This window comes from Barbus barbus, assembly GCF_936440315.1.
Source record: "Barbus barbus genome assembly, chromosome: 2".
Classification (NCBI taxonomy): domain Eukaryota; kingdom Metazoa; phylum Chordata; class Actinopteri; order Cypriniformes; family Cyprinidae; genus Barbus; species Barbus barbus.
The window spans coordinates 3810490-3827414 of record NC_136730.1 but is presented as its reverse complement, the minus strand read 5'-3'; the positions used below and the strand labels follow the sequence as shown (position 1 = coordinate 3827414).

The window sequence follows — 16925 nt, the reverse complement described above, 5'->3', positions numbered from 1 at the left end:
ATATATATATATATATATATGTGTATATTGTGACGAGTCAGCTGCCTCCCCCCTGTCCATCATCACCACCCCGTCCCATATTCGCCGCCCTTCACCAGGCTCCCGACAGGAGTGGGTGTGTGAGAGAGGAGGGGCGCTGAATCAGCCAGGGCTGGCGGCGTGTGATGAGGCGCACCTGATGTGAATAGAGCCTCATCACCGCCGCCGTTAAATGCCGAACGCGCCTCTCCTTGGGAGACCGGTCTCTTCCTCGTGCATGCACGCTGGTGTCCTCGTGGGTCCAGGAAGGGTGCGTCGAGCAGGACTGCCGCACCCGTTAGGCGGCTGACGGGCCAGGATGCCGGGCCGCCGAATCCCCCAGAAGCGCCGGGAATCCAGATGGAAGGAGCCGCGCAAGAGACGCCGCCGCTACTCGCTCCCGGCCCCGAGAGGGGAGCGCGTGCGGCCACCGGACTCCGCCCCTTCCCTGGACCCTTCCCTGACGAACACTACCCTCCTGCACAAGCCCCGCAGCACAACGAGGACACCAGATCCCTGTTTATGTTGGACACTTTTCCCCCTTTGGACACTTTATTTTAATATTTTGTTTAATAAAAACCTCTCCGAGGCTTGACGCCACGCCCACTGTGTCTGTCGTTGGCTCCTCCCGCCACAGTGGTGGAGAATGCGGGCAGGCGGAGCCTAGACAGCGCAGTTGGGCAACATCTGATGACGTCATCCCCTCTCGCTCGCAAAAAGCCGTGGAACCCGCACGGGGACAGAGGAACGACGGGGACAGCCTCCCAGCCACCAAAGGGGTAAGTGACGTTCTTTCTATTGGTCATTTACCCTGTGGCTGGTTGAGGCTGACAACTAATACCCGGTTTCTCTGTCCCGGTTCCGGCGCGGTGCGAGAGGGAGAGTTGCCCGGAGAGGAATCCCTGCCCCGCCCACTCCGACCGCTGGAGCCTGGTTGAGGAAGGTAACACTCCTGCGTGGGCGGCGACCCTCGGACGGGGATGTCGCTTGGGGGGGGAATGTGACGAGTCGGCTGCCTCCCCCCTGTCCATCATCACCACCCCGTCCCATATTCGCCACCCTTCACCAGGCTCCCGACAGGAGTGGGTGTGTGAGAGAGGAGGGGCGCTGAATCAGCCAGGGCTGGCGGCGTGTGATGAGGCGCACCTGACGTGAATAGAGCCTCATCACCGCCGCCGTTAAATGCCGAACGCGCCTCTCCTCGGGAGACCGGTCTCTTCCTCGTGCATGCACGCTGGTGTCCTCGTGGGTCCAGGAAGGGTGCGTCGAGCAGGACTGCCGCACCCGTTAGGCGGCTGACGGGCCAGGATGCCGGGCCGCCGAATCCCCCAGAAGCGCCGGGAATCCAGATGGAAGGAGCCGCGCAAGAGACGCCGCCGCCACTCGCTCCCGGCCCCGAGAGGGGAGCGAGTGCGGCCACCGGACTCCGCCCCTTCCCTGGACCCTTCCCTGACGAACACTACCCTCCTGCACAAGCCCCGCAGCACAACGAGGACACCAGATCCCTGTTTATTTCGGACACTTTTCCCCCTTTGGACACTTTATTTTAATATTTTGTTTAATAAAAACCTCTCCGAGGCTTGACGTCACGCCCACTGTGTCTGTCGTTGGCTCCTCCCGCCACAATATATATATATAGAGCATAGTAATTTCTCAAAACAACAGTAAAAACAACAAAATATCTATTTATTCAATAATGCAGAGCATTTTTGGAGCATTTTAAATTGTTTCTTGCTAAAGTTTATTAAAATGTGTTATATGTCCGCACGCGTTATAGATAACAAATCAAGTTTTGCTTTAAATATGACATCTGTGAATGCATTTTCTTGGACTGAAATATATCAAAATATATTTTAAATGCTTTTTAAATTGAATTGATACATTTAAAATATATTCTCATAAATATACAGAATGGCCAAAAAATATTGGTAGAAAATATATTTAAATGAATATACTGTATTTTTAAACATATTTCAGTAAATATATATTTTGGCCTTTTTTTTTTTTTTGTATGTTTTGAAATATATTTAAAAATATATTTTTGTGCTGTTGGAAATGTTATAAACCAAACAGCTTTCTGTTGGTCAGTGCAGCTAATCTGTGGGACCAATTTAACCTTGTTAAAATATCAATTTCATTTAGCAAAAATGAATCGAATCTTCTTGTGGTACAATGAATAAAACCAACACTGAACTGAATGGAACTGAATTATGACATTATTTAGAACAAATTATGACAATGTTGGATTTGGCTCAATTTTGAAGTTTGCATCACTGATTACTCTTCGCTTTAGCTCTGTGAAGCTGCTTTGAAACCATCTCTGTTGTATAATGAAAATAAAGGTGACTTGACTTGATTAACTGTGATGAGATGCTGGTCAGTTGAATTGTTCGATCAGGTGGATACAGTAACAACTCATATCTCAGCCATTTTCAGCTTGTATATTAATAAACTGCTAATTTGTCTTTTGTTTTCTCAAGTCCATCAACAATGTTCCATAACTGATTAATTAATGTCCTCATTTTAACAATGAATTTCCCAGGCTTTGTGTTCATCTCACTTTCATCTATTTCTTCATCTATAGGTGTTTTTGCTAGTTTGTCCATGTCATCGAGCGTCCTGGTATTTTCAGATGAGATCATGTTAAACACAAGACTAAACCCACCATACATTTCTGCTGTTTTTGCCATTAAAACCATAGTTTCAGACATCTGCGCAGTCAGTTCAGCAATGTCTTCTGTCCGTATGGCATCTTGCTCTCTCAATATGTTCTCAGTACGCTCATGAATGTATTTCATCTTTTCAGCCAAAGGGGTGATTTTATTCTGAAATTCCAGCAGTTCAGGTTCAGTGTCTTTTCGTAATTGTGTCATCTGGTGCTTTTTCTCAGAGCTCCTGGTTACACTTAGATATTGAGCATTTATAAGTATCCATATAGCTAAAGCAAGAACAAGACTAACAGCAGCAAAAAAAGCCCCCAGAGTAAATGGAGCTAAAGCTAATCCTACACCCAAGGCAGTGCCTCCGATGAATCCAGCCCATCCTGCATCTCTAGAGCCTTCAATAGCATGTCTGTAACCTTTCTCAAATGTTTTGATGATCTGACGCAGTCTCTCTGTGCACTGCTGGAGCTGAGGGTGATCTCTCTCATAGAGTTCAATAAATTCATCTTTGAGACGAATAACTCCAGCTCTAGAGAAGAAATATTAAGAGATTGTAATTGTATATGTATTAAAATTTTATAATTGTATATGAATTATTATTATTTTTATTTATTTTTCTAATAATGGTAATCATTAGAGGTCGACCGATATATCGGTTCAAAAATCTGTGCTGATAGTTTTCCGGGTTGCATCCGTTTCTGGAGCAGCTGAGAAGGATTCACTGTTATTATACAGTGAGAGAGCGGGTTCTAATGCTGAAAATCACTGACAGCATGTGCTGTTTGTCTTGACAGGTGAGGCTGCGCGGGAAACTTCAGAGGCGGATTTAAATACAGCCGACAGAAAATCCTGCCGCGCCACAGAGCGCCATTTACATAGTTTTCCATTCAATTACATTATATTTGTCCCAAATTTATGTTAATGTACATAATGACTTCACTGTAGACTGTAAAACTGTGTATTGTGCATCTTTCAGCAAAATGTTTGGCTCTATTAAATCTGTGGCTCTATTAAAGTGTATGCTTAATAGAGAGCTGTAATATAGACAACACTTTCTCTTTCCGTTTGTTTATTTAAACACCAAACTTCAAACTCATCTATGCTGCTTTGTTCATTCTTGAATTATTTTCTTTGAAGTATATTTGGTGATTAAATAAACCGTTTTAGACCACCGCATGAACTGTACACGAGCGATTGGTGTGTGTATATGCTATGGCATTCGTGTATAAAGATGGCCATCTTTAAGCATGATTGTTGAAATGAAATGGTAACATGTTACAGTAAGACTTGTAACATTAAGATTAATGAAAGCTGTGTAAGTAGGCCTGTTTCTTGCTAGAGTATTAATTTAACATTTACTATTACTAATACATTTTTTATTTTATTTGAATGTTTCTTCTGTTAACAAGATAATAAACTATGAACTAACTTTAATGATGAATATAATAATAATATTATTTTTATTAATTTACAAAGTATGGTTCAGTTCAGTTATTTTTTTATATAGTAAAGCACTATTTTAGTTTTTGTTCAGTATCCATTTGAAAAACTATCGGTTGGTTAATCGTATTGGCCAATGTGCTCCAACCTAGCTATCGGTATCAGTAAAATCCACCATCGGTCGACCTCTAATAATCATATTTGTTGATATGCAGATGATACTTTATTCTACATATATTAAATATTCAAGAGGTATTTTAATAATATTGCACCATAATATAATAATGCCATTTTTGTTTAAACACACAGTTTTGCAATCTCAATTCTAAATCAGTGTGTAACAATGTTTTCTCACATTATTTCGGGAGGTTCATCCATGCTTTTGCGCCGGTGGTGAAGAGAGGATGATGCCATTGCTGCCATGATTAAACAAAAAAAGACAATACATTATAATTTTGCATGAGATTATTCCATAGTACAACTATGAAAATAAAGAAAAAAAACAGAATTAACATCAAGGTTCTTTTTTTGAATAACAATATACATTTGACACTTTTAAAGGGGAGCAATTATGCCCCTTTTTACAAGAATGTGTCTGTGAAGTTTTAGCTCAAAGTACCCCACAGATCATGTGACCCTGGAGCACAAAACCAGAATACAGAATATCTTTATGGAACATATTTACTTAATATCCTAATGATTTTTTGGCATAAAAAATATAATTCTGACCCATACAATGCATAGTTGCTATTGCTATAAATATAACCCTGCAACTTATGACTGGTTTTGTGCTCCAGGGTCACATTTCAGTTGAAAATGCCTATTTTGAGTGGAAGCAAAAATGCTGTTTTTGTGCATACATCTTTAAATACAAATGAGGGCTGTGTTTTCTTTGCTAATAGGGCAATGTCCATCAACAATCATGGGTGGGGTCTGTACAATGTGATGCCACTTTGTACAGATTCTGCAAATTGCTTGTTCTGAGGCGCTTTCTTTCTTTTTTTTTTTTTTTTTGCTACTTTTTTTTAAGGAGTTGGTGGATTTTTATCATTTTAGGGTGGTTGTGTACACACACTGCCAACACACATTTATGTTCAAAGACCATGCAAAAGTGAATTTTGCATAACAGATCCCCTTTAAAGTATCCAATCCGTTCAAAAGAAGTTCAAATTAGACTTTTTATGTACTACACACATTACCAAAAATTCAATGTGTGTTTCTAGTGGATCAAGGAAGTAAATCAATCACATAGTAGAAACATTGATACCACTACTGCTCTTATTTCAGCTGAGTGGTCCTTTGTCTGTCAGAGTAATTTCTGCATATGAAAACAATATATAGTCGCAGGGGCATAGCCATCATTCCAGAAGTGAGGGGGACAGAAATGTAAAATGTAATAATACTTTTTATACTTATATCTTATTTCTTACTTGGCTAAGAAATCAAATGCACTGCTGGATAATAACCAATAATTTGTATTCTATAACATTTTTCTTATATTTTCCTAATGACAATTTTATGATGCGTTTATATATTACAAAACTTTTTCCCTTTTTTTTAATCACAGAATAAGGCAGAATACCTTCTATACTGTAATAAATTTAATGTCAATTAGCACTGCATTATTTACTTATTTAGTTAGTTAACTTGAACGAACCATATATTGTCGCAATCATTTTATTGTCTACACATTTCATCAGTCCAACTGTTTTTGCTTTTTATTTGGCTTAAACAGCGATAACGAGATGCTTTTGTTTTGTCCATATTGGGGATTTCCTGGCATGTCATAAGTTATTACTTCTGAGTCTGTTTTGGACTTTCTGCGTGAGAGCGCCCTCTGCCTTTGAGTATGAACTCAATTCATTCACTGCATGAGAGTGTTTAGCACTCCTTAATGTTCACATCGCCTCTTTTTGGATATGAATAAAATGCCAGGTCATGAACAGACTATCCACACTTTCCCGAAAAAATGCGGCAGACGAATTTACATGTTATTAAAAGCGGGGGGGAGCACGTGACCCTCATCCCCCGTGCATTCTACACCCATGTATGGTTGCCTATATAAATTGTTATAATAATGTGTCAGTTTCAGTGTAATGCAAGTTTTATGCATTACAGTAATGCAATGTGGCCTTATTTTACACCACATTCATTTTTTAGAGTTCAAATTTGAGATAGCACTGTAAAATAAGGCACAATCTATTGTAGGAATTTGGAATTTTACCTGTATTGCGTTGTTTTAGCATTAATGGAAATGTCGATCAAATTACTTGTTAATGTCCTGGCTGTTGCATTTATTCATTTTTACCTGTCAAACGACTGTCAAATCGGTTCCATTTTTTCCCAGTGAAATCTGTCACATAATGTAAAGCCTCCTTGTTTTTCTGCTCTTCTCCAGTTTTCCTCAGATCCTCCAGGTTCTTCACCCATTCATCTTTTCCATCCTCCTTCAGTCTGGGAATCAAGAAATCCAGATGTTGAAGAGTGAAAGCGCTGTCTGCTTTTAATGCAATTTCGGACAGACTCACAATGCTGATATAAGCTTCCTGCAGCAGGTTGGACTTTTCATTTTTTATCTTCTCCAGATCACTGATCAGTTTTTCTTCTATTTTTGTTTTATTCTCAGACTCTTCCATGTTACTTTTATGTTCTTTTGTAAAACTTTTATATATTTTTTCATCAAAGTATAATTTAGGCTTTGCTCCAGTGCGTTCATATTCCAGTTTGAGCTGACCAAATGTCATAGTGACTGTCTTTGTCTTTATCTCATATGTTTTGTCCTCTCTGACATGTTTGTTGTAATGACACTTTCCAGTACACACAGTGCAGTGTCCCTTTTTCATTACTTCACAGCTTAAGGGATCATTATCCATCCAGCAGTTCTTGTGACAGTTTTCCTCACAAACGGAGCAGCAGGTTTGGTTTCTGTTCCACCACCAATAATCTTCGGTGGAGACTTTTTCTTTGTCAGTTTTGATGACTGTAAACGGAAAGTTTTCACACTTCTCATTCTTGGCTCTGTGCTGTCTGATTGCTTCCTGATTCTGAGTCAGTTCTTTCATTTTTAACTCCTTCTCATTTGATTGCTTCTTCAGATTAGAGACACAGGCTTCAAGTCGTCTTCGCTCTTTCAGAACATCTAATGTCATCTGAACACTTTTTCTGTTTTTTTCTTCCAGTAGTGTGAAGAAATCATTCATGCTTTCATCTCCCATTTCCCAGGCTGATTTCAAAACACTCTTACATAGATCGTCTCTTTTCTCTTTCTGTCGGTTGTTGAATAAGAAGTGAACAGGTTGTTTTTTCCCATCTCGTCTGCAGAGGATCTGTGCTTTCTTAATGGCACTGATGGCATTTGTTGGATGTCTTCCATCTGAATGTGTGAGTAGAAACACTATGTTGTTCTCTATATCTCTACCAAACAGAGACAGAACTGAGTGAAATATGTAAAGCTCTTTTCCAGAGAGTCGATTCTGAGACGCCTTCATCACAAAACACACTGCATCAATATAATGAATCCCATCATCATCTGAAAATAATCTGCTCAGATACTCAGAAATCTCTCGGTCTTTCTCGTATCCTTCAGTGTTTCCGTATCCTGGAGTGTCAATGATGGTCAGAGATGTTGGGTTTTCTTCAACAAACACCTCATAAACATTGATCTCAGATGTCTGGGTTATTGGTTCCTCGATATCTTCTTCTTCTTCTGTGATTTGATAAAACTCTTCATCTTCAAACTTCACTCCCAGGAAGTAGTTGATCACGGTGTTGATGATGGTGGTTTTCCCAGCGCCGCTTTCTCCCACCATCAGTATGACTTTGTTCTGCTTGTTTTTGTCTCTTCCATATGTCCATCGTCTGACCTTTTTCTTATTCCCATTGATTCTTTGTGTGTTCAGTTGGTAAAGTGCTGGAGGACCTGCTTTCATTAGAGTAACATTACGACACGACCTACAAAAGAGTGAATTGATTCAGCATCACCATGTTATGATCTCAATCAGTTATACATTAGTCTACAGTTCCAATGAAGGGACAGATGATTTGCAGTGACTGGACTGTGGTGGTTTATGACTGTTAGTGGTGTTTCAGTCCTGAACTCAATTCAAAAAGTGGGAAAAATAATTAATTATTTTTATTTTCCAAAAACTTTAGATTTCTTTTGTAGTTTTCTCTTGCCATTGATGGCTGGCAAGTCAACAGCAATATAATGAATAATCAATACCATTTTTGTTTAAACACCAAGTTATCTTGATTCTCTGAATCATATGAGTAAGTGAAGAAGAAGAATCTCTTACGCCATTCTGAGAGGAACATCCTTGCTGTTTCGTCTGCAGGGCTGAATAAATGATGACATGGTTGCTGTGATTAAGAAAACACAAGTAGGTATTATCTGTTTGCATATATCAGATTAACACATAATACCATACTATTTGCAAAATATTCAATTCTGAGGTTATATACAGTGCCTAGCGAAAACATTCAGACCTCTTCATTTTGTTATGTTGCTGCCTATTCTTGTAAAATAAAGAAGACAAAAAGGGTGCGCTCTCTGTCTTCTCTGTCTCCACAGATTTCCATCTGAAACACGTCACTAAAATGAACTGAAACTCAGCGAATACTTGACACACAGACATGAGAAATATGTCTATAGATAGCTTCAGGAGATCAATCTGATGAGTAAGTAATGTTATATATTTGGGTTTTTCCCAAACTATAATTCCTGACTAAAATGTTTGAAATCGAGTAAATATTTCTGAATATGATAAATTGATGAATTTGTTAAGGTGCAATGATGTGATGTTTTCCTCCTCTATACCAGGGTCTAACAGTAGGGGGACAATAAACATAACAATTCTCAAGAGCAATTTTTGAAGGGGACACAAATAATACAGCTAAAATTTTACTTGTAAGGACAAGTATACAAAGAGGAAAGACCGTGCCAAATTAGACAACTTCAAGCTGTTATGCTCGCGCTACGACAACGGTCCTGTCTTTTGTAGACATAAATATTTATTAGTCTATGTGTCACGAATCCGTTCCGTGGCCTTCCATCCGATTGCCACCAGAGGTCGCCCTTATTGACTCTCACACCACACAGACTGTTACACATCACCCTCCATTGCACTGATGGGACTTACCGGCAGTCAGTCACACACACACACACACACACACACACACTATATTACACCCACTCAGACCCTTCTCAAACTGCCGAGTATTGTCTGCGTTTATCTCTCTCCAGCGATGGTGACTTTACGGAGCCATTCCGTGTTTCCTGAGTTAAAGTTTAGTTTAGTCTTGTTCATAGTCTGTCTTGATCTGCCCTGAGGTTTATAGCCTGCCATGGATCTCTCTCTCGTTGAGTCGTTTGGACTCTGTTTGCCCCTGCCTGGACTATTATCGTGTACCTGCATTATCTCTCTTTGTTTTGCTGATGTGTCGTTGTGGGTTTTGGTTCTTTTGCTGTTTGAGGCTGTAAGGACCTTTTGAAATAACTCGAATCATTTGGCGAAGTGATATGGACATGTAATGCGGTCAAGAGCTGCCTGGAACTACGTTCGCTGTGCATTTCCTTGAAAATAATTGCACACCTTAGAACGTTCGTCAGCCAATCAGATTCAAGCATTCAACGGCTTGAATGTCCCTGTTATGCTTGTGTTGTCACATTTTCCTGGTTAAGCATTACATACAAATTTACATACAAATGTATTTAATATTTTAATACAAATTATACATTTCATAGTGCTTTATGCAATATTTTGGAAACATTTTACAATAAGGTTTCATTAGTTAACAATAGTTAACTACTGCAGGTCATTTTAAAACAGAAATTTGATATGAAACCATATAAATGTTCCTTCCTACACACTATCAGTCTGTGAAGAATTTGTTAATGATTTACACAGTGTGCCTGGTTCAGTTTCATTTCGGCCATTTCGGTGCTCATGTGTGTCAAGAAGACTTACAGTATTCACCACTGATTCCCTCCAGATTTTCCAATGGGATTTATGATTGTTTTGCAAAATGATGAATTGAACAGCTACATATTTTGTTTTGTTAAACTCTGCCTATTTCTCTTGATAAATATATGCCTGACTTTGATGATAATTAAAAATATTAGCCACCTGCACAAATGTGCACTTATTTTGAGTGTAGAGTTCTGTTTTCGTAACTGCAGTGTATTGCCTTTTATTCTGCAGATATATTATCAAAGCCCTTCAGATTACAGAAAAAATGGCGATTGTTCAATTCAGTTTTTTTATGCATTAACCGCTACTATATGTTTATCAGGCAGCACTACCCTTACGAAAATTAACCATGGTTTTACTACAAATTAAACCAAAAACCCATGGATATTATTTAAACCATGATAACCACAAATTAACCATGGTTTTGCTACACTAACCATAGTTTATTTTTTATTTGTATAGTATTTGTTATTTGTATAGTTTAGTTCATAGGTATTTGTGGTAAAACTATGGTTACACAAATGGTGATCAATATGCCAAAAAACAAACAACACACTTTAACTACAATATATACAAGCATGGATAATTTTCTTGCAACTAGGTTTGCTTTTACAATGTAGTTGAGGGATACACTATTCCCAGTATACCATGAGGAAAACATACAATTAAATAGAAAAGGCAGAGAGCTGAAACAGAATACGGATATGTTATGTGACATTAAACATGATTTACAGTAAAGAAGTGGTGGCCAATCACTCCCCCTGTCGGTGCGTCACTACTTGTACTCACAACTCCAGTTACAACTTACTGCACAGCAAACTGTACAGTGCACACAAGCAAACACATGAACACTCACACATTCTCACCATTAACACTACACTGACCTGGTTGCAGTTCTGATGCTATTGTTTCTGCATCCTAATGGACCATTGCGATGAAACTGGAGCTGCTCACCAGCTCGGCCTCCACAGCTCGAAACAGAGGAACTTTGTGCTTGCTTCACAGTGAGCAAAAAAAAAAAGAAGAAAAACTAACTTAGTGCTTACTTCACTTTAAGACATTTGTGTAGCACAATTAAAATGTACACAATGCGTAATTTGGAGCCAAATCGACAGCAAGCGCCATTGCACCTCTCTTCTTTCTCTTCCTCCTCTGCTCTCCCGCTGCTAAACAGGTCAAACAGGTTATAAACAGCACAACAAACTAAAGATGAAAGCGCGGTTTCAGAATGTGTAGCCTATATATAAAATTATCTTATTAAAAGTCATTTTATTTAACTGATTTACTGCTTGACCGATAGCCTATGTGACGAGTCTCCTGCTCTTCCTGCTTTTGCTGGCTGGTGGGAGTGGCTAGGAGACTCATCAAGAGAACTATGTCCACCTGTTCTTCCCTCTATAAAAACCTTGGCCTTGTTGGTGTGAGGAGAGGGTTTTTTGCTTGTTTGCTCCCGATTGGTTTTGTTGTTTATTTGGATTTGGTTATTAGTTGTGATACTTGTTCTGTCTGGCTTTATACCATCTTGTGTCAGACAGAAATTGTATTTACTTTTCGTTGTTCTTTTGTTTTATATACTTTTCTTTTCTTATGTTAATAAATATTTCGGTCGTGACACCTATAAATGCTCTATTTTATTATTTGCCTTATTGTATTTGTGAGTTTGACTATGTTTTACAGACAAGATGTATGTAACAACCAAAAATATTGACAAAACAACAGGAACCAAGAATGTTACACTGATCTTCCCACATAATCAACGGTGCTCTTTGGATATTTAGAGGTAAATATCAAACTGAAAATATTAATTACTTAGGCACTTAAAGGTAACAATACAAATCCTTTAATTAACTATGCTAAATCATTAAACGAATCACAGCAGAAGATCCATATTCCATATCCATAGTCTGCCAAATGACTAAATGTAAATATATTGTTGGCATCAGCTACTACAATGCGATCAATGTGTTTTGGTAGATTATTTCAAGGTTATTTTTGCTTATTCGTCATTTTCACCACCAGGTGGCCTCAATGTACCCCTAAAGGACTAACTCATAACTCACAAAGAAACAATATGTTTGCATAGATTGTGTAAATTATCATTTTATGGTATGCTATTTCAGGTTTTACCTGTATGTTAAAGAGCTATGCAAAGTGTCTTAAAAATTCTGTTTGCCATGTACACCAGGAAAAACGTAGACAAATCATAGCCTAATTTATTAATTAATGCTAATAATAAGCACAAAAATACACTTTATTTCAATTGAAAATGTTAAATGTTATGTAATTTATATGTCTATACTGTGTTATATTTAGGGTTAGGGTTAACCAGTAAGTGTTAGTTGTAGTATTCTTATGTTTGGCTCAACCAATCATATGTCAGAAGCAACATATACTCTGTTCCTATTGGCTGTATTCACTGTCAGTCTAGATAATGCAAATTAGTCAAATGTTTGGTTGTGTTTCTTACTGCTGAGGAGTTAGTTAGCACTCATGTTGCATAGCTGAAATGTGTTAATAAACTATGGCTGTGTCCAAATTCAGGGTCTGCATCCTCCTTAGGATCCTTCCTACCCGGTTGAAGGAGGAGGGATCCTCCGACGTCCGCAAAACCCGGAAGTCGGTGTTTGTGAATTTGGACAGCCTACCCTTCTTTCAGTTCCCTCCCTTACCCGTTGCTCATATCCTGTCGCCTAGCAACCGTGACAGCGCCAAGCAAGAAGCGGGAAAATGGACAAACAAAGAGTTATTCTCCTCATTTTAATTATTTTGGAAGAAATAAAGCAATTAAATAAATTAAATACTTTCTTTGCTCGTTGTCGGAGAGTTTTTTATATCAGACTACAAGACAGTCACATCCAGGTAAGCCATTGTAGCCTATTTTTATTTGTTTTTAAGTATTCTACTAATTTCTCCTACAAATTCATTGAGCCGAAGCATAAACTTCGGCTTGTTTTGTCAGAGAAACTCCTCTTCCACTCCGCTACCGCTCGCTTCGTCCGCCATTACGCTCTGCCGAAAAGAATTATGGGATAGGTAGGACGGGAAAGGATCCACCACACCCATCCTTCCAATTCGGGGAAAAGGAGGACGTATTTGTGGGCCGCATTTGAAGGATCCTACGAATTTGGACAGCCTTCGTCGCGGCGCTGTGACGTAACATCCTTCAAATGAGTACTCCGAAGGATGCAGACCCTGAATTTGGACACAGCCTATGTTAAAGCTGATTATACGTGCATTCAGAGCCTTCATCTACACGTCATCATCATAGAGAAAACACGACATTAGTAACCAGTTAGTAAGCAGTGTTACAATAGCTCTGCACATGTTTTGTGGACTGGGTAATGTTGGACTGCTCGGTGACCTCTTTCAGATCTGCCACTGGTAATCAGAAGTAGAAGTGATAATTCACAGAAGGGAATATGAGCAGAAATGTCAGAGTTTTTATTATTATTATTTCAACTTAATATTCCACAAAACATGGTTTACATGTTTATTTGCAAAATGAGTACATATATAAAAATCAAAAACAGAATAATTAACAGCAAGGGTGAACAAACAATTGTCAAAAAAGATCATTTCAATCTCTGTGTCTTTAACTAACCTGAGAAGAAATGCCATTTTGCAACTGTTTGTTGAACTTTTTGTTTATAGTGTCTTTTGCATCTTTAATTTCCGTCAGAATCTCCTGAAACTGAGCTGCTATTTCCCTCATCTGATGAATACATTTTAGAGTTTCTGATTTGATGTCTTCTACTTTTCTCTCGCCTGCAGGTTGATTGATTTCAGAAATCTCCGTCGAATCTTGAACAATACCAACAACATCAAGAACGAGAAACAGAGCTGAGAGTGCGCCAGTGATGGCCACTGCCATATGGACAGTTTTTACAGCCGCATGGAAAGCTTTAACAGCCTCTGCACATGCTTTCCCAATCTGAGCCACTTCTGCTACATATGCGATCTTTAATAAATGAGCAGCACTTCTCACTGCTTCTGCACCTTCTTGCTTTTTAAAAGTCTGCTTCTCCAGCTGTCCAGTCGCTTCTGTGCTGTTAGATATTGCACTCAGACGCTGAATCAATGGGTTGATGGTGTTCTGGAAGTCACTGATGATCTTCTCAATACTTCGGCGTAGGTTTTTCTGCTTGATCATTTTAGTGAGGCTGAATGTTGCACCTGTTGCTCCTCCAGTTATTCCAACAGCAGTAAGAGTCAAAGAAGCACCAAATGTGAACGGAGCCAAACACAGACCTGCTAAAGATGTGATTCCTCCAGCTGCTCCCATTACTGTCCCTGCTAAACTGCCCACTGCAGATTTCCTGTGCACAGATTCAAGTTCATCAGTGAGGTCATTCAGTCCCTTTATTTGACTAATGAGAGTTTGATCATTTCTGTCAAACTCCGAGTTCAGCTCCTCAATGCTCCTTTTCAACTCATCAAACGTTTTCCTGTAATATCAAACCTTTTTTTAGGATTACAGAGCATTTGAAATGTGTTTATGAGCACTTTATGGCCTCACTAGGGAACATGTTCTTTCAAAGTAGATTGTATGAGTTCTAATTATTAAACTAATTCTAAATATTTAATGTTGTAACTTAAAAATGGGCTGTAGTGGCAAAAACATAAATGAACACCCTTTTTTTAAGCAAGAAATGCTTACCATTGAAAAATCTCCTCTGGTGGATTCCCATCACCTGCATTGATATTAGGAATTTTAAGATTTCAGTTAAATTGTTATCTTACATTTGACACCAAGCTGTGATTTCTGATTAATGAGGCTGTATAATTTAATTTACTGGCTCACCGATGCATGAAAGAGGCTTTTTAATACTCTGATCTAAAGCTTTGTTGTCGTCACTGGAGTTCCTGTGATGGTGATCCATCTTTAAGAGAAACTGAATTTAATTACCTCCTTAATATTCAACAATCTAAATGAGCTTTGTTTATTTTTTAGCCCTCTACCGCATGGTGTAGCCATACGGCAGCATACACTTTGTGTTCATTTCCTTGCCACTGTCTCTTTAAGAGAACATCCTTGATTTATTTTATTTATTTATTTTTTGTTGGAAAGAGAAGACTTTAGTTTAGTCAGTGATGTGGCTTTCCTGTAGCTCAAATAGTAGAGCATGGCGCTAGCAACGCCAAGATCATGGGTTCGATTCCCAGGGAAAGCAATAGCTGATAAAATGTAAAAACTGTAACTTGAATGCATGTAAGTCGCTTTGGATAAAGCGTCTGCTAAATGCGTAAATGTAAATGTAATGTGCTTTGGTTAAGTCACGTGACATGCAGTTTTTTTCTGTGGCACCATTTCTGACAGACTGCCATCTCTTGTCAATAGTTGCTGAAAGCAAACTAAAACTTCAGTAACAAACACATCTTTTGGTAAATCAATCAAATGTATGTAATGCCAAGCGGTAACACTGTGCAATAGTGGAATGATATTATTGCAATACTTTAGCTAGCTAGCAAGGTCATAAAATCATAAAGGTCATAAAGTACCTTAAAATCTTTTTTTTCCCCCAATTTTTTTTTTACAGCACTTTAAGTTAAGCCATTCCAAGAAAAGAAAAACATATTTTTTTTTCATAGGTTTATCATAATGTGTGCGGTAGAGGGTTAAAGTGAATCAAACGCAATGCTTTGATGCCTTGTTAACAAATGAATGATGTTGAGGCCAAAACACATGCTTGCTATTTTATCAGGTGATATTCTTAATTTTTGAGTAATTCTGAAACCACATTATGCTCTTTTCTGTAAACGTTTGTTAATGCACTGTACTGATATGTATTTCATCATCTGAATATAGTAAGAAGTAACAAAGCCCTAAAAGGTCCTGCATTATTATTATTATTATTTTTTACATGATCAAGACTTCATTTTTCACAATATAGTAAAAACAAAAACAAACAAAAAAAAATCTGTAATTTGCGTGACATTTCTCTGGTCACCTGGAAACTGTAGTCTCACCTTCTCAGGAGACAGGTTATTTAAGTGTGAAAGGAAAAAGATGGAAAAATAGTAATGCGTGACCTCTTATGACGTTTCTAAAGAGAAAACAAAATGTCTTACCAGGATAATGATAATGTTTCGTTAAATTTCAACCGTTTTTTCTAGCAGTAATATGTTGTCACTAATAAAGATTTGTAATAATATCCGCTTGTGTCGCAGAAGTCACTGAACTGCTGATCAGCTCTTTCAAGAGTGATATAGGTTAATAAGTTACAGATTGTGATTGGGTCCAAGATACAAGGCCAGCTGAAACTCTGAGAAACAGGAAGTGTGTTATTGCTTTATTTTGATCATAGTACAAACATTATAATGATAAATCTGTTTACGCAGTTTTTTGCTTATTTGTGTTTATTCTTTAATTATGATATAATGTCTTTTGTAATATCAAGGTGACCTTTATTTCTATAGGGTTTTTAAAAAATGTGTATGTGTTTATCTAACCTTTATAGCTCTATAAGGCAGTAGCCTCATTATTCAGTTCAAGCCAGTTTAGTGTTGTTTTATTTTAGATCAATATTTCATAAAATGATGTAGCATATTCACTTCAGCAATGTCTAACAGACCTCCTCTTGGCTTTGTTCTTGGGATGCAAGTAAGTGGAAATGTGAAAATGCTTTTTGGCTTAGGCTCAAATATAGTATATGAGACGTTTATTTGTCACTCGTGGTCAGTCCTGTGTACCAGGAAGAGTGGAGTAAATCGGAATCGGAGTCACGAAGGGACTATTATATTCTGTGTTTACTTTTGTCTGGTGATATACATCAATGTCCCGGTCCCACCACGAGGGGAAATCAACAGCCTTGGTGACACAAAGTTTTACTTGGAT

General features: G+C 38.4%; 2 protein-coding genes across 3 annotated transcripts; both read right to left on the bottom strand.

The window, feature by feature from the left end:
- Window positions 1-2036: 2036 nt before the first annotated feature.
- On the bottom strand, window positions 2037-11427 carry LOC306880772 (uncharacterized protein). The gene is made up of 5 exons (XM_079434521.1): window positions 10975-11427; window positions 8417-8480; window positions 6430-8072; window positions 4477-4537; window positions 2037-3210 (listed from the first exon to the last, which is right to left on the bottom strand). Exons 2-5 carry the CDS (start codon window positions 8473-8475, stop codon window positions 2463-2465), a joined length of 2511 nt encoding a protein of 836 aa, XP_079290647.1. The 5' UTR covers window positions 8476-8480; window positions 10975-11427; the 3' UTR covers window positions 2037-2462.
- A 2156-nt stretch (window positions 11428-13583) lies between these two features.
- Window positions 13584-16925, bottom strand: LOC306879475 (uncharacterized protein). Of its 2 annotated transcripts, XM_079432455.1 has the most exons (4): window positions 16160-16925; window positions 14892-14970; window positions 14748-14781; window positions 13584-14535 (listed from the first exon to the last, which is right to left on the bottom strand). In XM_079432455.1, exons 2-4 carry the CDS (start codon window positions 14968-14970, stop codon window positions 13683-13685), a joined length of 966 nt encoding a protein of 321 aa, XP_079288581.1. In that variant the 5' UTR covers window positions 16160-16925; the 3' UTR covers window positions 13584-13682. The 2 variants fall into 2 exon arrangements, with proteins under 2 accessions (XP_079288581.1, XP_079288580.1); XM_079432454.1 differs by having other exon boundaries at window positions 14892-16925.

What these genes read in the sequence shown, in the direction of transcription:
- LOC306879475 (XM_079432454.1), bottom strand. Translation starts at nt 14,970, where the DNA reads ATGGATCACCATCACAGGAACTCCAGTGACGACAACAAAGCTTTAGAT. An exon ending in AAAGCCTCTTTCATGCATCG is followed by an intron (nt 14,782 to 14,891) that starts GTGAGCCAGTAA and finishes ATATCAATGCAG; the next exon opens with GTGATGGGAATCCACCAGAG. An exon ending in CCAGAGGAGATTTTTCAATG is followed by an intron (nt 14,536 to 14,747) that starts GTAAGCATTTCT and finishes TTGATATTACAG; the next exon opens with GAAAACGTTTGATGAGTTGA.
- LOC306880772 (XM_079434521.1), bottom strand. Translation starts at nt 8,475, where the DNA reads ATGTCATCATTTATTCAGCCCTGCAGACGAAACAGCAAGGATGTTCCT. An exon ending in GATGTTCCTCTCAGAATGGC is followed by an intron (nt 8,073 to 8,416) that starts GTAAGAGATTCT and finishes ACTCTTTTGTAG; the next exon opens with GTCGTGTCGTAATGTTACTC. An exon ending in GATGAACCTCCCGAAATAAT is followed by an intron (nt 3,211 to 4,476) that starts GTGAGAAAACAT and finishes TTTCTTCTCTAG; the next exon opens with AGCTGGAGTTATTCGTCTCA.